At 45.7% G+C, this 26,319-nt stretch overlaps 2 protein-coding genes across 4 annotated transcripts; one reads left to right on the plus strand and one right to left on the minus strand.

The window, feature by feature from the left end:
- Positions 1–2,969: 2,969 nt before the first annotated feature.
- EXOC8 (exocyst complex component 8) lies at positions 2,970–7,908 on the minus strand (the record flags this gene model as incomplete). Its single annotated transcript, XM_080823031.1, has 1 exon — positions 2,970–7,908. The coding sequence occupies one exon, from the start codon at positions 7,906–7,908 to the stop codon at positions 5,731–5,733; it is 2,178 nt and encodes a 725-aa protein (XP_080679157.1). The 3' UTR covers positions 2,970–5,730.
- Positions 7,909–8,333: 425 nt separating this feature from the next.
- On the plus strand, positions 8,334–21,258 carry SPRTN (SprT-like N-terminal domain). 3 transcript variants are annotated; one of them, XM_080823476.1, is made up of 5 exons: positions 8,490–8,752; positions 9,745–9,844; positions 14,910–15,038; positions 17,721–17,985; positions 18,934–21,258. In XM_080823476.1, exons 1-5 carry the CDS (start codon positions 8,532–8,534, stop codon positions 19,680–19,682), a joined length of 1,464 nt encoding a protein of 487 aa, XP_080679602.1. In that variant the 5' UTR covers positions 8,490–8,531; the 3' UTR covers positions 19,683–21,258. The 3 variants fall into 3 exon arrangements, with proteins under 3 accessions (XP_080679603.1, XP_080679602.1, XP_080679604.1); XM_080823478.1 differs by having other exon boundaries at positions 18,910–21,252; XM_080823477.1 differs by lacking the exon at positions 18,934–21,258 and having other exon boundaries at positions 8,334–8,752; positions 17,721–18,287.
- The last annotated feature ends 5,061 nt before the right edge of the window (positions 21,259–26,319 follow it).

Raw genomic sequence — 26,319 nt, forward strand, 5'->3', positions numbered from 1 at the left:
TCCCCTATTCATGCTCTCTCTCTCAAATGAATGAAAAATCTTTTTAAAAAAATATCCTGGGGTACCTTGGTGGCTCAGTCGGTTAGGTGTCTACCTAGGGCTCAGGTCATGATCTCAGGGTGCCGGAATCGAGCTGCATGTCAGGCTCCCTGCTCGGCGGGGAGCCTGCTTCTCCCTCTCCTTCTGCCTCTCCCCCTGCTTGAGCTCTTTATCTCTCAAATAAATAAAACCTTAAAAAAAATATATATCCTATGACATAACACCTTTAATTTTAGCAGAATACACTTGTGAATGGGTAAGTGTTTGAAATAAAGGGCACCTGCACTAGTGAGATGTCAACCAGCAGACACAATCCAATCATATAGCTCAATGGCTCAGAAGCCAGCCCTAGAGAAAGTCTGAGTTCAAATCCCATCCGGGCCACTTAGGGAACTCTTTGTAGGTTGAATTACCTGCAAATTACTTCACAAAACTTCAACTCCTTCATAGACTGATGTGAAGATTAGATAAAATAACCCGATAAAGGTGCTTATCACACTGCTTGGGACACAGTAATCACTGGTAAATGATTCCCTAAAGGAAGGTTCCCACATTGCTTCTCAGACTTGAATTTTTTTCATGTCAAATATTCTGATTCTTTTTTTTTTTTTTTTGGCTCAAATGCCAACAATTCCATGAAGACTCTCCAAATTCCTCAAAAAACACAATGCCCTCTTCCTTCTCAGTATTCCCATGAAATACTGAGTAGGAAAACGACAACGCCCAGGGTTGTTGTTTTTTTGGCAACACTCTGTCTGCATTCGATTATCTAATTAATGTAATTTGCAACACACTATTGTGTATTTAATTGACTCCCTAACCTAGTTTTTCCAATTTTTTATTCTCCATTTTTTCCAGTTCTCAAGAATTTCAGAGCAAGCACTCTCAAGTTTATTTTGCCCTCCCCACCCCACATTACAGTCAATGCAAGGCATAGCACTGAATACTTTTATTTTTCAATAAATACCTTTAAATAAATCATACGTAAAAGTTCCCTCAGGATCTACATGTATTAAAAACAGACCCTTGCCATTGATGCTCCTAGTTCCTAGGTCATATGGCCTCCATTGTATTTTCTTCATTTAGGGATGTGCAGATGGCATAAAATCCACTTTTTAGAGCAAATTCATTTTATATATCTGAAATTTCCCATTCAAAGGAGTCTTTAAAAAAAAAAAAAATTGTGGGGCGCCTGGGTGGCTCATGCCCAATGGATCATTTGTATGTTAACCACTGTATGTAACCAACCCTTACCTGGCAACATAATTGCAGCCTAAGAATGATCTACACGATACCTTGAAATTTGGGGGGAGCGGGCATGCCAAGTTGGGCATCACTTTGTCTTAGCAATTAATGGGATATTGATAACTAAAATAAGTTAATATTAAGCAAGGTGCCGGTTGTACAATCTCTAATTTGATCAACGTCTTTTCAGCACTTTGAGCATTTACTTAGCTCATTTAGTCTTCCTTTTGTAGCTCATGGTTGGGAGGAAAAAGCGCGTGCATCTTTCCTTCGCTCCTCTTTTCCCACCCTTTCCCTCTGCACATAGGTATTTGGTTTGCTTCCATCTTCCACGCCGTGCCTGGTTTATTTAACCAAGTAATAATCCCTTTTGTTGACGAGCTATTGAGAGCTGCAGTAGTTTGCTTTCAGTATTGTTATGTTGCACTTGAGTAGAGACAGGCCTTCTGTCTGTAGGATATGTGAAGAGTTTTGCAACTGCAAAACAAGAGCAAAAGGCACTTCCTTCCATGACCTTACAGTAACCGTAACAGATTGAATCCTCAGGGACATTCCATCATTGCAATAGCTCAGATTTGTGTTCCTGTCTTTTTCTTTGCACACCAGCTCTACCCTTTAGTAAAATTGTAAAAGGCTGCCATTATGGACATTAGGTATCCCAACATAGCCATCTGGAGTGTGTCCAGTTTGTTCTTCATAGGACCAATTTTTATTTGCAGCTTGAGTTTTTATATGAAGTTGCATTATTGTGGACTTGGCTGTCTTGTGATGAATTTTTTTCATATGTGTTCTGTGCCATACTATTGTTAAAATGAACTGTTGCTGTTGTGAGATGGATTTTAACTGACCTACTAAAGGTTTCTTTTGAATGGCACTACTTTAGGGACATTCTAGTATTTGCTTCTATTGTTTGGGCCTTGTGGATAATGTACAGATTTAAAAACAAATCTTGTTGCTGATTTGTCCATTTCTTTCCCTGCACTTTGTTACATCTGGGATACAGTCTAACTCATCTGATTTAATATGCACTTTAAAAAATGCCATAACTATTAAACACCTTGTTTACAGACAGATGAAATAAATTTATTCCAACCAAATTAAAAAAAAAAGTCGGGGAGTTAAAGCCTCTGCCTTCGGCTCAGGTCATGGTCTCAGGGTCCTGGGATCGAGCCCCGCATTGGGCTCTCTGCTCAGCGGGGAGCCTGCTTCCTCCTCTCTCTGTCTGCCTGCCTCACTGCCTACTTGTGATCTGTCAAATAAATAAATAAAAATCTTTTTAAAAACAACTGAGATTTGATTTAATCACAATTCTGACAGAACATATATTTAAATTACCTAACAGCTTCCTACCTGTCATCCCCACAGAGAAAGACAAAACAAAAACCAACGCGGCTCTTAAAAACAGTATTTCAGGGGCACTTAAGTGGCTCAGGTGATGAAGCATCTGCCTTTTGCTCAGGTCATGATCCCAGGGTCCTGGAATCGAGTTCCACATTGGGCTCCCTGCTCAGTGGGGAGCCTGCTTCTCCCTCTTCCTCTGCCTCCCGCTCCCCCTGCTTGTGCTCTCTCTCTCTGTCAAATAAATAAATAAAATCTTTAAAAAGCCCGGTACTTCTGTAACAAGAACGTAAGAACACTGAATCCTAATTAAAGGAGATACAAATGGTAATGCCAGTTTTATCCAGTGTAAGAAAAACTTTAAGCTTTATTTTGATAAACACTTCAGAATCCCTCATATCACAGCATATCAATAAGCAAAATGTACATATACTGATTTTACACCTTATGTCAAGTCCCAAATTCCCAATCCTAGGTAAGCGAATTGCAAAATATAAGTGCCGGTAATTTAACTACAGGTAGTCTTTTAAACAAAAGTTTAAGTGTTCAGCACTTTAAGTGAAATGAAGCTTTAATCAAAAAGAGACTTCATTCTACAGGGTGTCTTTTTTCAACAGTAATTAATTCAATCAAGTCTGTGATTCCAAGCTCGAGTGACAGTGTGATATGGGAAGCAGACGAGAAGAGGCAATTAAGTCTACAGTGGTGTAGTACAGTACGTGCTGTATTTCTGGACAATCTCTAACTGCATTCGATTTTTAGGACTTGTTTTGGAGTCTAATGAAACAAGAATGAGAGGGAAGAGCTCCGACTCCACTCTGAGGAATGGTACACCGTGGCTCTGTCTTGGCACAAAGATACATTATGACACTGATGGTCTCTGATCCACTTCCCACGCTAACTGAATCACCACCGCCGACTTCCTTCAGCTACAACTCTGATTAAGGAACACACACAGTTTACCCAAAGAAAATTCTGTACTTCCAGTTTTAAAAAGCAGACAGTTCAATGGAGAAGCAACCGTTTAAATATCTGAGTATACACATTTACGTTTTTACAACTTCATGCCTTAAGTGTTGATTTCAGAAGTATCGTTTCATGGACCCAGCATCAGATATTTACACACGTTTTATACAATATAGTTTTAGAAACCGTAAGTTGCACAAAATAATTACATTGTTATCAAATTCAAGTTTCCAGTGATCTTAAAAAAGGCAAATTATAACTGTTTTTGCTCAGCTGAGATATCCAGTTATGGTTATTGTCTAGAAAATTCTAAATTTATGTGAAAAAAATTAAAGAAAATCTGTAGCTTTGATAATTTTCAACCTTTAAAATTCAGAGCTAAAAATAAATAAAAGGGCTCCTCTGAGAGCAAGTAACTGAGTCAAGGAGCTTCACAAACCCTAAGCCACTCTTGGAAGCTATTTTAGGTTTTACATAATTTCCAGTCTTAATACCACTATTTTAATTCAGATAAAAGACATGACCTTTGGAAGTCCTCGGCATCAGAAATGGCACTTTTGGACAAGAATCACAACTGGAAAGAGGGAAAAAATGGTGGATCTTAGCACAATTTCTCTCTACGTATGGGGAATCTTATATAATCAATGCACAGTAGAAGCAGTCGTTCCGAAATCCTGGGAAGTTCCAATTTCCTTAGCTATTTTTCTTTTACAAAACAACCTGAAGTAAGCATTATATTGACGTTTCATAACAAAAGAGAATACAAAACAAGAGAAAGGCAGTCTGTAGCATTCTAGTAAGAGTCACCCAAAGTTTGGGGCGCCTGGGTGGCTCAGTGGGTTAGGCCTCTGCCTTCGGCTCGGGTCATGATCTCGGGGTCCTGGGATCGAGCCCCGCATCGGGCTCTCTGCTCGGCGGGGAGCCTGCTTCCCTTCCTCTCTCTGTCTGCCTGCCTCTCTGCCTCCTTGTGATCTCTATCAAATGGATAAAATCTAAAAAAAGAAAAAAAAGAGAGACTGTTTAAAGAGTCACCAAAAGTTCTCTTCTTCCTTTGGCTTTCGGCACATTGTCTCACCTTTTTGTTCTCTACTTTGTTACAAAAAAATCAAAAACCAAATCTCTGCTCAAAACAGTCATACTTGAGAACACTGTAGGGTTTGCATATGATTTTTTTCTAATTTCCCATCCACCCAGGCCCTGAAATCTGAATAAATATTTCAATGAAAACTTTCCTCCCATTTCCATGTAGTCTGAGTCATTATATATGTCACAGGGAAAGTGGGGGAAGGCAGCTAAAAATCACTGGCAGTTGCCAGGTTCCTCAGTCTGTCCTGTTTTGGTGGTTTTCTTTTAATCATTTTAATTTTTTTAGTATGATAAGGACAAAAGCTGTGGCTGGAAATTCACGCAGTTCAGGAATATGTTGAAAGAAAAGTTACCATAGTCCTTAAGATTCAAGTAAATGCTCCCGAATCAAGTATTAGAAAGCTGCTAATTAGTAGGCGAAAATAATTAGTCACTCAAATCACATTGGCAAAATGTTTGCTGAGCTGTTTTATGAAAGCCTGTGAAAGCTATCCAAGTATTTGAGTCCACAAACTGGCCACTTTCAAGAAGGAATTTTTTTGACCAAAATTTATGCTAAAACCAATGCTCTCAACTCCTTTTCCCCCCCCAAAATTGTTCAGTCACATTTTAAGGTGGGCTAGTGTGTGAAGCACGGTGTTTTTATGGCACTGTACTCTTTTAAGAGACCTAACATTTTAGCGAACTGGGAAACCTCACAACATACTTAAACTCTACGTATTTATAGATACGATTTCTCTGAGCTGCATAATATAGACTGGAAGGAAGTGTGTTTTGACCCAAAAGGATACACTGAAATGCTGTAGTGTGACAACATATTCATTAGAGAGTTAGCATAATTTAAAAGGAAAGCGTATATTTTAATAATTCCAATGTTTTGTTATTTCGGTTTAACTTTTTTTTCTTTTTCCTTCTGATTCTGCATTTCTATTTGAGAGGGCGTCTTTTATTTTTGAGCTGTGTTTAAGACTATAAAGAATATGCTAATACAACTTATATAAATATAAATAATATATAAGCAATATATAGGCATACATAGACACAGAGCCACGGGCATCAGACCACTGACGTTGTACTTTCGGGGTTCACACGAATAAGTCTGGATGCATTCCTCAGGTCCTGGAGTTGCTTGGCGGGTTTCCCCACGCCTTCTTCAAACCTTTTCTCCACCACAGGGAGGACGGTCTCATAGAGAAAGGATGCATTCTGTCTGATAAAAGCCTTTTTCTCTGGATCCTGCTCGCACCGAAGGCTGTAATCCACATGCTGCACGGCAACCAAAATGATTTCCACCAGGCTCTCCAAAAGTACCATGTGCAGCTCTGGGAAATAGAGCTTCAGGGCTTCTTCCAAGAAGCCCATGGTCTGTTTGGTGAAGGCAACCACGGTGTAACTCAGGTTCACCCAGCAGTCATCCCCGGTGTACTGCTCAAAGTTTCGGACCCCACAACTCTTCATCTCCTCTTTGAGCTTGCCCAGGGCCTCTGGGGTCATCAAGTTCATCCTCCTCCACATCTCCTCAGAGTTGCGATGTTTAGTGGCTTCGATGATGATTTCTTTGTAACTGTGCAAGGCCCCTTGGATGTCCTTCACCAGAAGGGCATGGATGATGAAGGTGAGGTCGAGTCCGATGTCCCCCAGCTGCTGACAGTGCTCCTTTGCCACCTTCACACACTCGGCGGCGGTAGAGAGGCTCTCCTTACTATCAAACACCTGCTTGCTAAAAGCATCCACAAACATGCCCATGGCTGATCTCGCCCAGACCACAAAGGCAGAGTAGCAGCCACTGTCTGTGCCTGCAAAATCCGTCTCAAATTCCCGTGCAGTTTCAAGAAGGCTGGTAAAGAAGACATGGCACAGCTTATGAATGTAGAGTAAGGTGGCACCCTCAATGCGAAGCTGACGTATTGCAGTGTGCACAGCTGCTGCCCTGTTTCTCAAAAACAGCTCACAGGCCTTTGTGCACTGGCCCAGCCGGATCAGTTGAGAAACTGCCCTTCGCGTAGCCTTGGGACCACCTCTCAGGGAACGATCTGGGGAGAGTTCAAACACCAGCACCTCGGTGAGCTGCCGGACACGCTCATCCACCTTGGCCCTTAGCTCTTTAACAGGAGGTGGACTGGGCTTATCCTCCAGGTAATGGTTTAATTTATCCAGCAGGTCAACGGCTCCTTCGAAGTCCCTCTGGGCAATACAGACATCCAGGTCTTCGGGTAACTCCTGAACCCATTCCATTGAGAGGTCCACCTTCTCCTCTTCTACCTCAGGAACGGCTGGTTCGTCGTCTTCTTCGTCCTCAAATGGGTTACTGGCCTTGGAAGTCACCTGGGGTGGTCCTCGAGGGGCCGCCGCCTCCTCCTGCTCCCTTCGTCTTTTCTCACTGAGGGCCCTCTTGGTTTCCTCCAGCACTTCCAGCCACTCTCGTTTGATTTTAGCATTTTCCGCCTGAAAAATACGGCTCTCGGGAAACATGAGCAGCTTGAACATGTCCTTCATGGGCGGGTTGTCCTTGACGTTGACCACGGCCAAACCATCCAGGGGATAGAGGGCGTTGTAGCGATACATCCCCCGCCGCTGGGGCAGCCAGGTGGCCACCAGCAAACAGTCGTTCATGAGAAAGCCGTGCACCCGCTGCAGCTGGGCCATGTGGTCGGCCTCGTATTCCACCAGGTCCCCGTTGTACACCAGGTACTGCCCCGGCGTCTCCAGCAGGTGCCTGCAGCCTTCCACCTTCTCGAGCAGGGTGGTAAGAGTGCGCTGCTTCCCTTCCTCGCCCGGACCCGAACTGTCGCGGGAGGCGCCCCCGGGAGTGGGGAAAAAGCCTGCCTGGCCCCGCAGGTGGTCTCGGCCCCCCGCGCCGCCTCCCCCTTCCTCCCCTCCGGAGGCCGCGGCAGCCCCAGCGGCGGCGGCCGCCGGCAGCAGGGTGAGCGGGATGCTCTCCAGGCTGCTCTTCTGCTCGGTCAGCAGATGGCTGAGCTGATACATCTCGCTCTCCAGGTAGGAGATTTCGCGGGCTGTCTCGATGAACTGCCGGTAGTTCTGGTAGACGTTGCGCTTCAGGTTCTGCGCCGTCTCCTCCGCCAGCGCCTGGATGCGCTGCCGGTGCTCCTGCAGGTCCCGGTCCCCGTCCGACTGCTGCGAGAGCTGCTTCACGTACAGCCGCGCCTCGAAGCCCCCCGACTCCAGCTGCCGCCGCAGGCGGGTCGCCCCAGTGTCCGACATCGCCATCGCCATTTCCGTCCGCGTCTCACGCAGTCACTGTCACTATCGCCGCCGCCGGTGCTGCCGCTGCTGAGACCCACCCAAGCCCCGCCGAGCTCCAGGGCTGAGGAAGCAGGATGGAAGGGAGACGAGTACGCCTGCGCCCGGGTCTGAGCTTCGGACACCGCGCCTGCGCAGGGGCCGGACGCAGAGAGCGCGCCTGCGCAGGAACGCCCGCCACCTACGGCTCATGCGCCGGAGGCGCTATTGCGGAAGAGAGTGGAGGGCGAGGCAGAGGGACGTGGGTACTGCGCATGGGCCGAGCGTGACGTAAGTGTTTGAAGTTAGCGGCGAAGCGTAAAGCCGGTAACCAGTTTCCTGAAACTCTCCTCGAGTCCAAGCCCTGGAAAGCCATGTTTTGAGCCCACTAGCAGGCGTCATGCCGAGTTCTCTTTTTTAAGCCCCAGAATCTTGGCTTGGGGCAACCTCAGTTCTCGTTCTAGAGCCAGTTATTCCTGAGTTCTCGCGAGACCGGCGGGCCGACCCGAGAGCTGCCCGAGAGCCGGTATCTCCTAGGAGCTCGGCGCGGCCCTCGGAGCTTCGGAGACGCGCAGCCCGCCTAACGCCGGCGCACGCCGCCTGGGCCCCCGGCAGAGATGGATGAGGATCTTGTGCTGGCCCTGCGGCTTCAGGAGGAGTGGGACCTGCAGGGGTCGGAGCGCGACCGGGCGCAGGCGCCCCTGTCGCTGGTGGACGCGTCCTGGGAGTTGGTGGACCCAACCCCGGATTTGCAGGCCCTGTTCGTGCAGTTCAACGATCGGTTCTTCTGGGGCCAGCTGGAGGCCGTCGAGGTGAAGTGGAGCATGCGAATGACCCTGTGAGTCCCGAGCCCCGCTGGGGGAGCGAGAACGGCTGGCAGCCCCTCCGCAGCCCCCGGCCCAGGGCTTCCCTTCCCGCTCCGCCCGGCTGGGCCCAGGGGGCGGGAAACGCGGGGGTCTTGTTTTGGGCCCGCCCCCGCTCTCGGGGTATCTCTCGCTTCCTGCTCTCGCTCCCGCTCCAGCAACTTTCGGGAACTGTGTGGCCCATCCCGGTAACAGTTTGATGTGTCAAGGACACAGTGAGGGAAAAGGAAGTGTCTTTGGATCTCCCCCAGTTTGAAAGTAAATTAACACGATTCTGACCCAGGAGGGAGAGGCATCCTGAGTCAGTCTCTAAGAAAGAATACCGAGGAGGCGGGGAAGCCTCCCAAGGACGTGTGTTGTCCTGTTCCACGCTGCTGGAGATGACACCACTCAGTAGCGAGCTCGGGTGTTAGAAGGGGAACGGACTTGACGTTTCCATATTTCTGCACCCAGAGGATCTTCGGGGATGCCTCTAAAAGGATGTGCACTGAGGTTGAGAAATCCCGATTTGAAATAATCTGTTCCTGCACCTTAAGGGGGTTAACAAGTTTAGGATGTATACCACGTGCTTGTGTTCCAAGCCCTACAAAACAGCCTGAAGTAAGACACATTAAGATAAGACACAGAACTGTGTGTAAAGAACCAATCTCCTTCACAGAGGCTTCTGTTACAGTTTTTGAGAGACGTTCTGATGGAGATCAGGTCGTTAACACAAACTAATTCCAGTTTGTAGGGAGGAGACTGGGAGCCACAGAACAGGATTGTCCTCTCTTGGGCCCCTGCAGCCTGGCGAGGGCAAGGGACGCATTACTGTTGACACATCTCACTGGGGTGAAATGCAAATATCTCCTATCTAAGAAGGTACATGGTGTGACCTGCCCAAGAACATATAGGGATTTACCTTTTCATGTCTATTTCTTTTGTTGTATATTAGGTAAATAATGTTTTTGTGGTGGTTGTTTTCCAGGTGTGCTGGGATATGCAGCTATGAAGGGAGGGGTGGCATGTGTTCCATCCGTCTCAGTGAACCTCTTTTAAAGTTGAGACCAAGAAAGGATCTCGTAGAGGTATTCTTTGCATAAACTTGATTCTTAGCTGAGTAATTTGAAAATGCTTATTACTGGTTTAGACTGCTGTGACTTAACCTGTAATGTAAAACCAAAAGCAAAACCTCTTTTTTGTCATTGCAGACTTTAACTGCAGAGTATATGGTAACGATTACCTTATATTTTTATAGTTTTTCACAGCTAAAGGCTTTCAGGTGTATTATCTGATTTGATCTTTGCAACAGCCCTGTTTATGTACAACGTGTGTTGTCCTCTTTTTTGTAAATGAGGACGTTAAAGCTCCGAGAAGGTAAGTAACTGGTTTAAGTTGCATACTCAGCAGCAGAGAAAAAGTTAGGACCCATATCTTCCTACCGAGGCACACAGATTTTGATTCTCTGTTCAGACACCGTGGTGCCGCCCTCCCAGAGTATCTAGCTGAGCTGGTATAACCGGCCAGTTATACCAGCTCAGCATGAGCGAGGGCATGCATCACTAGCAAAATGGAGGAGTAGGAGCTCCCAGATTAAGGGTAGTTGAGTCTAGAACATGCCTGAAATTTCCTAAGATGCACCCAGTGTGACTGGTCTTGCCCCAGTTACGTCACTTGAAGCGTATGCATGAAAGAGGATGGGGGGTAGAGATTGGATGGGAAATATGTTAAAACACGCTCGGAAATAAAAAAGATGGTGTTTTTAAGGATAATAAAAGGTGATGGGTGTCACAACAATGTGAATACACTTCACATTCCAGAACTGTACACTTAAAAATAGTTCAGCTGGTGAATTTTATGTTACGTGCTTTTTACCACAATTAGAAAAAAAAAGTAAATGGCTACTAAGTATAGAATGGTACAACAGAAATAATTAAAAAAAGGAAGGAGAGATAAAGGAACAAAGCCCTGCAAAAAAAAAAAAAAAAGAGGAGGCATAAAGACAATATCAGTAATTATATTACATATAAACGGACTGAGCAGTAAAGACTTGGAATGACATACTAGATGAAAAGAGACAGGCTTAAGGTGAAGGCACACATACATTACATGTAGAAGGTTGGAAAAAAGTACATCATCCAAACAATAACAGAAAGCTGTTGTATCAAACTAAAGATTTTAAGGGAAGAAGTTTTACTAGAAAAAAAGGTTAACATTTTAGAATGATAAAATCTGTTAAATAAAAACACATAATTTGATCCTTAAAGTAATAATATAACTTTAAGCTACGTGAAACATAAATTAGTAGAAGCAAAAAGAGAAATAATCCACAATCATAGTTGTGTGTTAACACCACTCTCTTGGTAACACAGTGAATAAGCAGAAAAAGTAGGCATAAAAAAAATTTGAACATGATTAACCAAATCAACCTTATGAGGAGCTCTAATTAGAACAGTGGTTGCTTAATGAATATTTATTATGTAAATGATTAAGCACACGAACACTTTTTTTTTTAAAGGTAATGGGCGAGAAGAGAATGGGAAATGTGTGGTAATGCTATCACGGGAGCATTTGCTGTTGGCAGAAAGTTAACAATATCAAATCGGGGTGAGAAGGACCGAGGAGGAACAGTGTGACTGTGGTCTATACATAGAGTATGACCTAAGTTATCATGAAAAAGATTCAGAAAAGGAAAAGATTTTGTGTGGTCGAGGACAAAAAAGAAAAGCTTCATGCCTGAGTATTTTGTGACTACTGACATCGCTACTCCTCCCACCCACTACTGAGCACATACTGTGGCCAGATTTTGGACTAGATTAACACTAGTTAATAACAATAGTTAATCTAGTGTGTATAGCCCTGCAAGATCAGGACATCCTCATTTCAGGCGTGAGGAGCCCGTTGTAACTGTTCCAGGGTCTTGTGCATGATAAGTAACAAATCCTTGGTTTAGGTCCCTGACTCCACAGCTCTTGTCCTATCCCCTGTACCACTTGGCCTCATTACTACCACTTTATAACTGTTACTTCTGCTAATTAGAACATGGAGGTGAGCCTTACAGGACAGACTGGATTCTGACAAGCAGATATGGCGGAGGAAAACTACCCTTGGCAGAAGAAATGGGCATGCAGTGAACGAAAGCGAGGCTTGAAATTAGGGCGTATTGAGGACCAGAAGTAGTTGCTTTTGGCCAGAGAGAGAACAGTGGTGGAAAGTAGAGGTGTTTTGGGACCGTGCTGAGTAGAGCCTTGAATCTAGCCTAAATGTGGAAAATGGTGGATATATAAAGATAGAAATGGTTCGGTATGGTGCCATGAGCCATTCCATTTTCAAGTTATTTAAATTGTACCCAAAACTAGGAACTAAGTTTCTTTCCCTTTATAAGAGTAGTTACTGATCATTACTTTAGAATGTAGGAAAATATTTGAAATGTAGAATGCTCTTTGAGTTCGAGTCCCAAGAGAGGCATTTACTTAAAAAGATTAAGTTCATTTTCAGAGATGGAGCTGATAATTTTAAAAGGGATGTTTTCATGGTGACCAAGTTAAAATGTTTGATTCACTCATTTTTCTGTTCAGCAGAATTTGGTAAGACTATAGTTCAGTAATGGCAAATCTAGTTCTTCTGATAGAAATTCTTTGTAAAGGGCACCTGGGTGGCTCAGTGGGTTAAAGCCTCTGCCTTCCGCTCTGGTCAAGATCCCAGGGTCCTGGGATCGAGCCCCACATTGGGCTCTCTGCTCAGCAGGGAGCCTGCCTCCTCCTCTCTCTCTCTGCCTGCCTCTCTGCCTACTTGTGATCTCTATCTGTCAAATAAATAAAATCTTTAAAAAAAAAAATTCTTTGTAAAAACATTACAAACAAGGTTTGCTTTTGAAGACCTTCATGACTTTAACTTTTTTAAAAAGCATATCTATTTTTAAAAGATTTTATGTATTTATTTGAGAGAGAGAGAGAAGGAGAGTACAAAGGGTGAGGGAGAGGGAGAAGCTGACTCCTTGCTGAGCAGAGACCCTGATGCAGGGCTCGATCCCAGGACCCCAAGATCATGACCTGAGCCGAAGGTAGACGATTAACCAACTGAGCCACCCAGGTGCCCCACTGACTCTCACTTTTTTAAAAAAATGTGTTCATATTTCTTTAGGATACATTATGAAATGGCAGCCTTAAATACTTCTCTGAATTTTGCACCTATACTTTGGCATCCTTGGTGTGGAAATGAGCAGTAGGCTGTTGTTTTAATTCAAACAAGATTTATGTAAATTCAGATGAAATTTGGGCCAATTACAGGATTTTCCGTCAGATGGTATTCACTAGGGCAGTAGATTTTATTGTTTGTTCTGAAATTTTCACATGATTCAAAAATCCCAAAGCTATAGAAAGCGGTACACCTAGAAATGTCCTGCCCCTTCCCTCTCTATGCTGAACTCCCCAACTACTATAAGATACTCTTGTTATTAGTTTCTTTGTTGTTTCATTGTTCTGTTTTGCACATTTTTTAAAAAGATTTATTTATTTGAGAGAGCTTGAGCCTTTTGGGGGGGGTGGGGAGGAGGGAGCCAGAACCTCGGGCAGACTGCGCTCAGTGTGGAGCCAGATACGGGGCTCGAGCTCACAACCCTGAGATCATGACCTGAGCTGAAACCAGGGGTCAGACGCTTAACCGGTGTCTTTGTTGGCAAATATCTACGTCCATTCTTATTCCCTGTCCCGATCACCTGACATACTGTGTACATTCTTCTTTGTACTTGGCCTCTTTGTACAGGCATACCCTGTAGGTTTCTCCAGATGACTTCATAGAGATCTTTGCCTTCTTTTTAAAGTCTGTATAGAATCCCATGATGTGGCTTTTCCGCAGTTCCTTCAGCCGGGCCCCTGTTGCTGAACACTTATTTCCGGTCTTAACATAATAAACAATGCCGCAGTGCAAATGCCTGGTACACGTGACCTTTCGTGTTAGTCTCGGGATTGCTGGGATAAGTGCATTTGTAGTTTTGTGAGATGTTACCACATTCTCCTCCGTGGGCTTTGGTTCATTTTGCTGTCCCATCGGAGACAGACGGGAATGTTTGTTTCCCCTTAGCTTTCCTAATGGTGTCAAACTCCAGGAGTTCTACTAATGTAGATAAGCAGAAGTGACCTACTGGTGTAGCATTAGTTTGTATTTTTTTATAAATGAAGTTGCCCATTTTTTTCATGTTTATGGTTTATCCTAATTTTTGGTCATTTTACAATTTGGTTTCTAAAACTTTCAGCGTTGACAGAGGCTTTTTTTTTTTTTTAAGATTTTATTTATTTATTTGATAGAGATCACAAGTAGGCAGAGAGGCAGGCAGAGAGAGAGAGGAAGGGAAGCAGGCTCCCCGCTGAGCAGAGAGCCTGCTGCGGGGCTCAATCCGAGGACCCTGGGATCATGACCTGAGCCGAAGGCAGAGGCTTTAACCCCCTGAGGCACCCAGGCGCCCCTGACAGAGGCTTTATGTTTCTTTCTCTGAGAACCCATCTGTGACCTTTCCCCACTTAAAAATGGGTTATTGGCTATTTTCTGTTGACTTTAATAGCTTTTTATAGTTTAAGAATTAATAGCCTGAGGATGCATTGCACATACATTGATCTGAATTAGTCTTTTCAGTCACCGTGTTTTCTCAACCACACAGAATTTTAAGATTCTTATATAGTTGAGTTCATTGATCTTTCCTTTTGGGTTTCGATGAAGAGTTAAAAAGCCTTTCTTGGAACACAGAGTTCTTAACCTGGGATCTGCAGAGCTTCGGAGAATATATGCAAAGTTTTGTGAATGTATGTGTATGTAATTTTTCTAGAAAGACAGTTTATGACTTTTACCAGTTTTTTTTTTTAAAGATTTATTTATTTATTTGACAGACAGAGGTCACAAGTAGGCAGAGAGGCGTGGGGGGAAGCAGGCTCCCCGCTGAGCAGAGAGCCCGATGTGGGGCTCGATCCCAGGACACTGGGATCACGACCTGAGCTGAAGGCAGAGGTTTTAACCCACTGAGCCACCCAGGTGCCCCGACTTTTACCAGTATTTGAAAGGAGCCTGTGATCTAAGCAAAGTTAAGACCCCATGTAGAGTAAGAAAATGCATTTTTATTTTCAAAAGCACCCTAACAAATTAATTTGTTTTCTGTTTCAGACCCTCTTGCATGAAATGATACACGCCTATTTATTTGTCACTAATAATGATAAAGACCGGGAGGGGCACGGGCCAGAGTTTTGTAAACACATGCATCGCATCAATCGCCTGACAGGAGCCAATATAACGGTATATGATTTAAATAATAAATATAACATTTATTAATTTAATCAGCTTATTAAATACTAAGTAAGTATAACGTTTATGATTTTTAATAGTTATTCAGTAATTCTTGGGATTTAACTAAAAATAGACACCTGGGTCGGGACAAATACTATCTTTGAGGAATTTCCACAGTAAATGGTAAGACAAGCAAAGAGAAGCTGACCGGCTCGTCTTGGGCTGGGTGTCCCCGCAGCCCCCGCAAGGCCTCTGAGCACAGCTAGGGCGACACTGTACACACAGTGGCCGCAGGCCTGCCCTACCTCTGGGTCATCACAACTGTCCCTCAGCTTCGTTTCCATGCGACAGTCTCCTTCGATCGCTCCTGCATCATGTGTCGTTCCCATCACCAGAAGTCTTGATTCCTATTTCTGCGAGACCCTGTAGGAAGCAGAGCCCGGGGTCAGGAGACCCAGGAGTCTGAGGCTGCGGTTCCCAGCCCGGCTCCGGTGGGGCGTCTGCATAGGAGGAGGAAGCCAGGGCCGTAAGGACACTTACCTCCGGGTCCTTGAGGATTAAAGGAAAAAATACACACAAACATTGTAGCCCAGTTTGAGTACAAGGTGGATACTAGATGTTTTTATTATTACGGATTCATTTGATCAGGTGACCATCCTGTTCGGTTTCTCTTGCCTCCCACAGCCCCTGCTTGTCTCGGTTCTGAGAGAACTTTCCCGCCCCCGTGCTGCCCCTCACACGTGCTGTCCCTCCCCTGTGCCACTTCCTCTGTGCTCTGTCACCTGCTCTTCGTCTTTGCGGCGGGCCAGGACTGCTCCGTCCTTTGAGTGTCCTCAGCAGCTCCTGGACCACCTGCAGTATTTTGTTCGAGTGTCCGACCTCTGAACACAGGGCGGCTCTTCCGGTCTCGAGCACCTCCGTCGAAGCTGTGTGGTGCAGCGCCCCCACGAGGGCCTGATGAGTACAGCATCGAATTGAGCCGAATAGGATATTCACTCCCGCAGAGATTCCTGCCTTTGAAAGGCATAAAGGCCCCGTGTGGTGGAAAATGGAAAGTGCTCACCTTCTGTATATATTTTTTCCTAGCTGTTGGCTTTCATAGCCTAGAGAGCTCATTTAATTATCGAATAGAGTCACTTCAACAGCAGGAAAGTGGGCTTGCATTAAAAAACAGTCACGTAAAGTCGCGACTAGCAAAAGAATTGCGGAGGTGCCGGGGCAAAAGGCTTTTAGTTTCCTCATCAGCGTTTTCACTGTCAGCAAAGTCCTGGTATACTTCCTACTGTTCAGTTGGAAGAGGATATATTCTTTTGTCTTGCACATCTGTGTGTTTTCATCAAGGAGTGGTTTTATCGAGGGGGCACCCCCTGCTTTTACAGGTTACATCCTGTTATAACCAACTCCACAGGGCATCCAGTTGCACAATTTTATTTTAGTGACGACATCGTTAAAGAAGTCACATCCCCAGGCTGTAGGAGTTACGAGACTTGGATGCAAAACAGATTCAGTGCCCTGGCTGTTTGGCCAGTGAATTAAGTGCAGAATTCTCAATGGAAGGGAGGAGGCAGGTGTTCCGTACATCTTTGTCCCCAAACCCCCGCCCTCCGGTGGCTCGTGCACCGAAGTAGTACGCACGGTTGGGCGCGCTTGCCAAGTCACGCAAGGGTTTTGCTTAAGACGGAGAGCTAGGACGGAACCTCACTGGAGAGTGACCGAAGGCGTCACGTTATTTCCCTCGGGGAATTCATGAGAAAGTTAAATGTCTTTGGTTAAAAAAAACCTCATCCATGGATGCTCCTTATCCTGTACAGTAGTAATGGTTACTTAGGATTTATTTAGGGTTATTTAGGATTAGCAATTTTTTAGTGGTGCCCTGCTGTCCGCAGGGCCACCGAGGGCTCACTTTCCTTTCAGGCCACTTTCCCCATAAGCAAGGTTCCTTCTAGAGGGTGAAACTAAAGGATCCTGTGTAAGGACTGAAAAGCACATTTGCAGAGAATATTCTTTGGATCAGTAACGAAGCTTTTCCTTTAGGCAGGCGGCAGATGCGACTGAGCACCTTGACTGTGCCAGAGCCTGTGTTAGCCACGAGGGACACAGAGATGAACCAGTTGAAATCTGGGGTGCTCTTTCCCTTAAGCAGATAAAAATTATGCCCCGTAAGGGATCATTGTAAAGACAGGAGCAAAGAGCTGCGCGTGGCATGCCCATGTGGCATGGGCGTAGCGGAGGCCGTGTCCGGCAATGTGCTTGTGCAGGTAGGGGGAGCATTTATATCCCGTATAAATGAACCCTTGGGTGGTGGTACTTGTAGGAGAAAATTCAGTTCAGCAGTAGGAACAATTCTTACGTGTTATGGCTTATATAAAATTGTGTCTTTACCCTAAATTTTGATAATTTTGAAACTTGGTTTCTAAAGTTTTTAGCATTTGATAGGGGTTTTTGTGCGTTAAAACAATTTTTTTCCTAATCTCAGATTTTTCTGTCTTTAGACAGTTCCTGAGGTATTAGCTGCCGCTAGTCCATTAAAATGAACTTTTGCGCAGAAGCTCAATGTAGTCGCTGTCTTCCCCAAAGTGTCACTGCAGAAAGCGCGCAGAAACTGGAAAGTTTCGACAATAAAGGCTGCTTGTCCATTTTCTTAAACTTGTTAATGTGCCTCCTTAACACTGAACACGCTCTCTCGCCCAGGTGTACCATACTTTCCACGACGAGGTGGACGAGTACCGGCGACACTGGTGGCGTTGCAATGGGCCGTGCCAGCACAGGAAGCCCTACTACGGCTACGTCAGACGGGCCACCAACCGGGCGCCCTCTGCTCACGACTACTGGTGGGCCGAGCACCAGAAGACGTGCGGCGGCACGTACATCAAAATCAAGGAACCGGAGAATTCCTCCAGGAAGGGCAAAGGAAAGACAAAACCGGGGAAGCCGCCAACACCCGCGGAAAATAAAGGTACCTTGCTGTCTGGTCTTCCCCCTTGGCTGGGACCACGGCCAACCGGGTAAAGCCAGTGATGGCCTCTGCAGGATGGGCGTTAGGATGAGCTTAAGGATTCTTTCTCGTGTAGATCTTTTTAAGTGTGGACTTAGGAAAAACAGTTCCCGTTTATGAAGCGACGGTAGAAGAATGTGCTTTGCTCTATGTAGATGAGAGTTAAAGGAGAAATCGTTTCCACGGATAATACTGGAGGGTAAAGTCCCTTTCCCTGTCTTGACTTGATGAGTCATTGGGAAACAGAAGGCAAAATGACTGTCAAAATAAAAACAACAATTCAAATAACAATGCCCGGAATTAGTCCTAACTGCACCCCTTCCTATCAGCTGGACTCCGGCCGAGAGACTTCTGCTGGTGATGTATGTATTTTCATTGGGAGAAAAATGGGAAAAGGATATGACATGTATGTGCCGGTACTTCATCTTCCAGATTTATTCCTTTCCTGTGAAGTTCACCGTAACTGCGTTTTGACAGGGGACCCAGGTCACTAAAGTTAAGGCTTCTTCCCTTGGGAAGTTGTTGGTTGGATCCAGAAACATAATAAACTACTGTTCCTGAATCCAAACTGTTGAGAGGAGCTAGAGAAGAATTTACGTGGAGAGACTGTATATCCTCATTCTGTGGGAGTAGGAGGAAAGGTGAGAACGTGGGAGCGTCCTTTTCCCTCTGGAACTAAACTTCTAGAATGCCAGGTGATTTTCAAGGTAAAAGTTCCTTTGCTGGTAGTGTTTGGATGCTGGAACTCCTTATCTGAATAGGAGAAGATGTTTTTTATCCTTTGTGTCCTCTCCATCCCAGAAGCTCCCTGACCTCTGCAGAATGTCCTTCTCCCATTAATAGGTCATTAGCTTAACATCTGTTACTGTATTGATTTCGAGTCAGGAAAAACCTTTGCTTCTTTTGCAGATAAGCCCAACAGAGGTGAGACCCAACTGTTAATCCCTTTCAGTGGGAAAGGATATGTTCTGGGAGAAAGGAGCAACTCGCCTTCATCGGGGAAGATTGTCACTCCATATACAATTAATAAAACCCAAGATCTTTTAGGTCAAGACCATTCAGCAAAAGCCCTCAGACCCAACTCTAAAATTGAGGTGAAATTTGAACATAATGGCTCAAGTAAAAAAACTCCTCTCGTATCCCCTGTTCTTACTACCAGTCACCAAAATGTCTTAAGCAGCTACTTTCCTACAGTCTCTGTTGCCAGCCAGAAGGCCTTCCGAAGTGTGAGCGGCTCTCCCACGAAAAGCCTGACAGTTGGGGACATCCCTAAAAACTCAGTCTTTTCTGGTTCTCAGAGAAGGGTCACCTCTTCGAAGATATCCCTGAGGAATTCTTTAAAAGCCCCGGAATCAACATCTGTGACTGCACCCCAGGACGCGAGTGGGCCCGAAGAGAAATTCCCAAGTAAACGACCCAGGCTAGAAGACAAGACTGTTTTTGACAAATTTTTTATCAAGAAAGAGCAAGTACAAAGCGGTGGAAACGATCCAGAGTGGCGTTCCCGTCCTACAGTTGCGACTCCGAGTCCCAGCAGCCCGGCCAGCCACCACAGGATGGTTGATTGTCCCGTTTGTCAGAATGAAGTTTTGGAGTCTCAGATTAATGAGCACTTGGACCGGTGCCTTGAAGGTGATAGCATCAAAGTCAAGAGTTGAAAAGCTTTGAAAAACAAATGGGTGCCACACGCCCACCTGTATTACCCCGCAAATATAGCGTCAGCCACTCAGGAAGGTCTGGGGAGCGCTGAGATCTGTGGGTTATGATCTAGTTCTGTTTCACGTGCACATGTATGAGATTGTAATGGAAAATATTCTGTCGGAAGGTGCTGTATTTCTCACTCTTGCCTCGCATATCCTGTGGCCCAGAGTTTATTCTGCTTGTACACATGCATAATTTTTAGATGCTTTTGTTCTTTCTTGCTCTTAAAGGTATTTGGATCTGTTAATCTTTTTATTTATATACTTCCTCAAAATACTCACTGAAGAATCCTAGCAGGTGTTCGGTTAAACTGAGTATTTTTCTTAATCAATATTAAAACTCAGTCCGAGAACTGTAGTTAATATTCAGAACATGAGACATATTGACCAAAAGTACAATCTAGAGGACAAAGTATATCAAGTTGTTTTAGGGTACTCAGAGTTTTGGGGATTTTGGGTTTCTTTTTTTAACCTTAGCAGGAAATACATTTTCTGTATTTTAAAGAATTTTATTCCTGTCATCACTAGAAGGTGGCAGCAGGTTTTAGGTTAAAGTACAGAAGGAATATAGTGAAATAAAAATTTTAGACTATGACTCCTGCAGTCCTGTAGGCCAGAGTTGAGCAGTTTTCTCAAAATGTAGCCGAATGAGTGGGTGGGGGGCTTAAGTAACCGCATAAGGAACATCAAAGAGTTGCCTACTTGGTGTTAACAGAGGAACATTATCTGGAAACAGTATTATGAACCTTAAACCAAAGTTGTAACCGTTGAAATAAAAAGGAATACGTTTGTGCATTTTAAAAAGTATACAGTTCTTTTTAAAAACTTTGTTTTCCATGTTTTACAGTAAAGAGACAAAGATACACTTTTATCAGTTTTCTTTCTGGAGGCTTTGCCTCTGGCATGTTGGCATTTTCCTAAGAGTTTAGTTCACAGGTTTTCTTTTTTCTGAACTTTGTTGCACCATGACCCTCACACACCAGAACTTGTGAACTTGTGAACTTGGACATCGCGCTCTCCTGGGCGACTGCTGCCCTGGTCAGGGAGGGAACACTGCGGCTTCCCGGTTCCCAGCCACAACCTCCGGACGGAACCACCGTTTACATCTCCCGTCACCGTGTTGCTGGAGCTCGTTTTTGAACTTCGTGAAGCACCACCCTCGTTGCCACGTGCAGAAGTTCCTTCTGTTTCACTGTTCTGTAGTGTCTGAATATGCCGGAGTTTATCCCACCGTTCTATTAACCACTCCCCGTCGGGGGGCTGGCTACGATCTATAATGCTGCTGAGAACATTCTTAACTCCCGTCTGCTAGGTGTACGCCCAGGGTTGGACGAGCCGGGGCACAGGGTCTACGCGGGTTTGGCTTGAGTAAATACTGCCGGCGATGCGGGAGAGCTCGGCTGTCCCGCTGTCCTCACACTATTATCAGGCCTTTTCATTTGAGCTCATCTAGTTGAGTGTTTACAAGTTTGGTATTTTTTAAGTATGAAGTTGAAAAATAGTATTTAATAAATATTTATAGATAAATGACTTAAAATGTGTGTATTCTGTCGGATATATGCAATTTTTGTACTTTCACAGAGGATCATTTTTTCTTCAGTTTAGCGAATTACGTGCGGGTAAACAGTTTTTGAGCCTCCATGAGGTTCTGGGGCAAAGAAGTAAACAAGATAGTCCATGTCCTCAGGCTTCCTAAAACAGCCTCGTTGGGTAGTGCGACGAGAGCAGATTAATTTGAACACGGAAAGGGCTCTTGACTGGTTTCTGCTGGGAGCTGCGGGGACTGCAGGACGATCCGCACAGCCGGGTCGTCAGGGTGAAGCTTCGTGGAGGAGACACCTTCCAAGTTGGATCTTCTAGGGTGAGTCAGGGTAGCCTGGTAAGGACGGGAGGGGCCTTGCAGAGTGAAGGAGCACGAGAAAGGCATTGGAGCTAGACCAGAACATTCTAAGCCACTCCAAATGGACAGTCAGATGCGAGGGGTAAAACGGCGGAAGGACCGCAGACAGACCGAGCCGGGCGGAATTTAGAGGGTGGGGTCGTGTCCACTTTATGTTTGGTTTGTGTGGTCCCTGACAACACACATCTGTTGATTCGGTGGGTCCGGTGCTTGGGGAGGGGGGCAGGGAGAGGGGTTGGAAAGGTTTGTAAGCTGTTCAAGAACATCTGAAAAATGTTTTTATGGATTCTCTGGGGGCAACATACATGGGAGGAAGAAGGGCAGTGGCTGGGCTGGAGAGGACGGGTCGAGAACGAGCTAGGAGGTGAAATCCAGAGTAGGCCAGTTTTGGGGGGGGGCGGCAGAGAGAGGGAGAGAATCTCTTTTTTTTTTTTTAAAGACTTTATTTATTTGACAGCGCAAGCACTAAGAGAGGCAGAAGGAGAAGGAGAAGCAGGCTCCCCACTGATCAGAGAGCCTGACGTGGGGGCTTGATCCCAGGACTCCAGGATCATGACTTGAGCTAGAAATCAAGAGTCAGTCAATTGGGGCACCTGGGTGGCTCCGTGGGTTAAAGCCTCTGCCTTCAGCTCGGGTCATGATCTCAGGGTCCTGGGATCGAGCCCCGCATCGGGCTCTCTGCTCAGCAGGGAGCCTGCTTCCTCCTCTCTCTGCCTGCCTCTCTGCCTCCTTGTGATCTCTCTCTGTCAAATGAATAGATAAAATCTTAAAAAAAAAAGTTGATTAACCGACTGAATCACCAAGGCGCCCTGTGAGTTGGTCAGTTTTAAGGGATGATGACAACATGTTAGGTGGCAAGAACAGGGAAGTTAATTTTAAATTTGGAATTAAACAGGCTTCACTTCAATTTGTGTTAAAGCTTTTGAGAAAACTTGCATCAAAAGAATTGTTATCCTCAACTCTGAGTCATTATTATGAAAGAAATACTGATCTGTTGTTTTAGTTTTTTTTACTTTTTTTTTTTTTAAAGATTTTTATCTATTTGACAGAGAGAGATCACCATAGGCAGAGAGGCAGGCAGAGAGAGAGGGGGAAGCAGGCTCCCTGCTGAGCAGAGCGCCCGATGCGGGGCTCGATCCCAGGACCTGAGATCATGACCTGAGCCGAAGGCAGAGGTTTTAACCCACTGAGCCACCCAGGCACCCCCAAGTTTTTTTTATCCTTTAAAGTACACGTCCTGCACTAGTAACAGCTGGTTATCCTGGGTCAACCTTTAAATGCTATCAGCGTGCATTCTGGAGAGATGGGGTTAGGGAGAAGGATGGTAGGTAGACTGTGTAAGAACTCAAGTCAGAGCTATCCATTATCTACCTAATTTTAAATTTGGAAAGTTCTGTCTTGCTTTATGGACTAAAAATGTGTATCTAACAAAGAACTCATATTGTCCCATTGTCCTAAAGCGCTGAGCTTGTTTTCTTCAAAGCTTACATCTTTTTTTTAAGATTTTATTTATTTCAGAGAGAGAGACACAGAGAGAGGGAACCCAGGCAGGGTGAGAAGCAGGTTTCCCGCCGAGCAGGGAGCCTGATGTGGGGCTCAATCCCAGGACCCCAGGATCATGACCGGAGCCGGAGGCAGACGCTTAATGACTGAGCCCCCCCCCCAGGCGCCCCTTAACAGGATTTCTGTTTGTTACTGTGCTCAGTTAGCTAACATGTAGAACATCATTAGTCTTTGATGTAGTGTTCGATGATTCATTAGTTGTGTATTAACACCCAGGGCTATAGGATGTATATTTTTTAAGATTGATTGATTTGAGAGAGAGAGAGAACATGAGCGGGATGGGCAGAGGGAGAGAGACTCTCAAGTTGACTGCGCTGAGCACGGACCCCGACACAGAGCACGACCCTGAGATTATGAGCTCAGCTGAAACCAAGAGTCAGAGGTTCAGGGCGCTTGGGTGGCTCAGTCAGTTAAGCAACTGCCTTCAGCTCAGGTCATGATCCTGGGGTCCTGGGATCAAGTCCCACATCAGGCTCCCTGCTCGGCTCGGTTCAACCGACTACACCATCCAGGCACTCCGCAAAGCTTATAGGATTTTTAAGTACATTTCACTGTCAAAGTGAAACAGTGACTGTATCTTCCTGCAAACTTGATGCCTCCCTGGGAGGGGCCCCGTACCCTGGGACCCGTACCCGACCTCCTCTCCCCGAGGTTCCTCAGAACAACGCGGAGCTCCGTGTGGTTGGTTTGTTCTCACCGAGGGCCACTGGCTTCTTGTTCTCCGTTGTCTTGCTTTTTTAGCAGTTTGTCTTAGTTGTTGACTAGCAGCATATCCACCCCTGAAGTGGAACTCTGATACGACAACTACTATCACAGATTAAATTGCCTAGAGAGTTAAGAGAAAAGGATGCCATGCGGAGGTTAGTGCGGGCTTCTTTTTTCTGATATTCCACCAGAAGGTTACAGGACACATACTTCATCATCATGCGTCTTTTGAAATGAATAGACTGTTCTTTTTGGGGGACTCTGCAGCCAGATCATTATTAAAGTTAATCTAGAAACAAGCGGCTGTGGGCGGCCTCGCGGACCGGAGCCAACCCTGCCAGAAGATTTACCCCCGCTCACTGAGCACCAGGGGGCGCCCTTGGGCAGTTCAAGTTCTCAAAAAAAAAAAAAAACCTGAAGCAGAGGCCAAACCAAATGGACAAGAAACTTAGCAACAACCGGAACAATAACTGCCAGTTCTGATTCGCGGCAGGGAAAGGACAGGTTATGATCGCAAGTCCTGTGAGGAGAGACACAGCAGGCCGAGAATGTGTGCTTGTTCCAACAAACAAGGAGCGACGTACAGGGCAGCCCAACCCCCTAGCCTTGTTTTCATTCCACCTGTCACTGGACGCGCCCCGCAAGCAGGCAGGCCGTCGCCCACACACACGGCAGAACGGGGCGGCTCCTAACAGGAAGCCTTCTAGACAAGGCAAGGCCTATACTTTCCCACTATTTCTGAAATTACAGTCTGAGACGGAGCACTTTTCTCTGTGTCGCCTACAGCAGTCTGAGGGCTTCCCAGGACACCAATACTATCCTCCGCCCCGACAGCGGAATTGAACAGAACGCAGAGGAGCCTCCGATGGTTGGGTGTGGAGGGGCCGAAACGGCTGGGCGTTGTCAAGTTCCGTTTCTGTGCGCTTTCCCGAGGACACTCCCAGGACCGCCGACTCTCCCCCGGACCTCTCTGAAGAGTCCACGGCTGGGTATTGCCAGCTAGAACACTCTGTTAAGACCCAGATCATTCCAGGGGATAAGTGTTCCTTGCAATCTAAATATAGGAAAACCTGCACCTGTATGAAAGAAACAGGGTTTTTTGTTTTTACAGAAGATTCCTCACATGATTCCTTTATGTATTTGTGTACATTTAAAATAGCTCAGTAGAGGGGCACCCGGCTGGCTGAGTCAGTAGAACATGCGACTCTCGATCTCGGGGTTATGAGTTCAAGCCTCACGCTGGGTAGAGACGTTATATGAGGATAAGATCTTTTAAAAAAAAGCCAGTTCAGGGGCGCCTGGGTGGCTCAGGGGGTTAAGCCTCTGCCTTCGGCTCGGGTCATGATCTCAGGGTCCTGGGATCGAGCCCCACATGAGGCTCTCTGCTCAGCAGGAAGCCTGATTCTCCCTGTCTTTCTGCCTGCCTCTCTGCCTACTTGTGATCTCACTCTCTCTGTCAAATTAATAAAATATTAAAAAAAAAAAGCCAGTTCAATAGATGAACGTGTGTACCTACACATACATACAGGTACAAAATGGTTTCCAGGAATGCATTTATTTTTATCTTTTAAAAGATTTTACTTAGAGAGACCACAAGTCGGGGGGGGGAGGGTTAGAGGGGTAGAAGGGTAGAGAGAGAGAGAGAGAGAGAGAGAGGCTGACTCCCACTGCACGGGGCCCGGCGCAGGGCTCCATCCCAGGACCTGAGCCCAAGGCAGACCTTAACCGACCAAGCCACCCAGGCGCCCCAGCACCGCATTTATGAAGAGGGACCCCCCCACACCTGCTCAGTTCCATTCTTACCACCACATAGTCAGTAGCCACATCTACAGGCTCCACAAGGCGATCTTAGCACGTCTGGGAGCCCTCCATGCTGTGTGTTGGCCAACTGTCCACACTCGCGGCTGTATAGCATGTCGCTGTGTGGGCAGCCCTCACTGCACACGCACTTGGGTGCGCCCACTCTACTCTCTTGTAACTTGTTATGTACTCTTGGCTGCTTTTCTACTTTTTTCCAGTGCCCGTCACTGTATTTTCAGCTGAAATGTATTCCTCTTGGCCACCCTATAATTTAATCTTGAGATAGTTTTGCCTTTTTCCAATTTTTTATAGGTTGTTGCAGGTTTTCTTGTTTCGTTTTTGTTCTGCCATTTTGAAAAACTTTTTTAAAGATTTTATGAGCGAGAGAGTGCGTGAGGGCGTGCACATGCGGCAGAGGGAGAAGGAGACTCCCCGCAGAGCAGGGAGCTTCGACAGGGGGCTCGATCCCAGGACCCCGGGATCATGACGTGGGCTGAAGGCAGACACTCAACCGACTGAGCCACCCCGGGCGCCCCTGACATTTTGAATTTTTAAGTTCCAGTGTTAAGTTTAACTTCTGAACAGTCCAGCTTGAGGACGTCTGGCTCAGGCGCGCTCTTTCCTTCT

This window comes from Martes martes (genome assembly GCF_963455335.1).
Source record: "Martes martes genome assembly, chromosome: 14".
In the NCBI taxonomy this organism is placed as follows: domain Eukaryota; kingdom Metazoa; phylum Chordata; class Mammalia; order Carnivora; family Mustelidae; genus Martes; species Martes martes.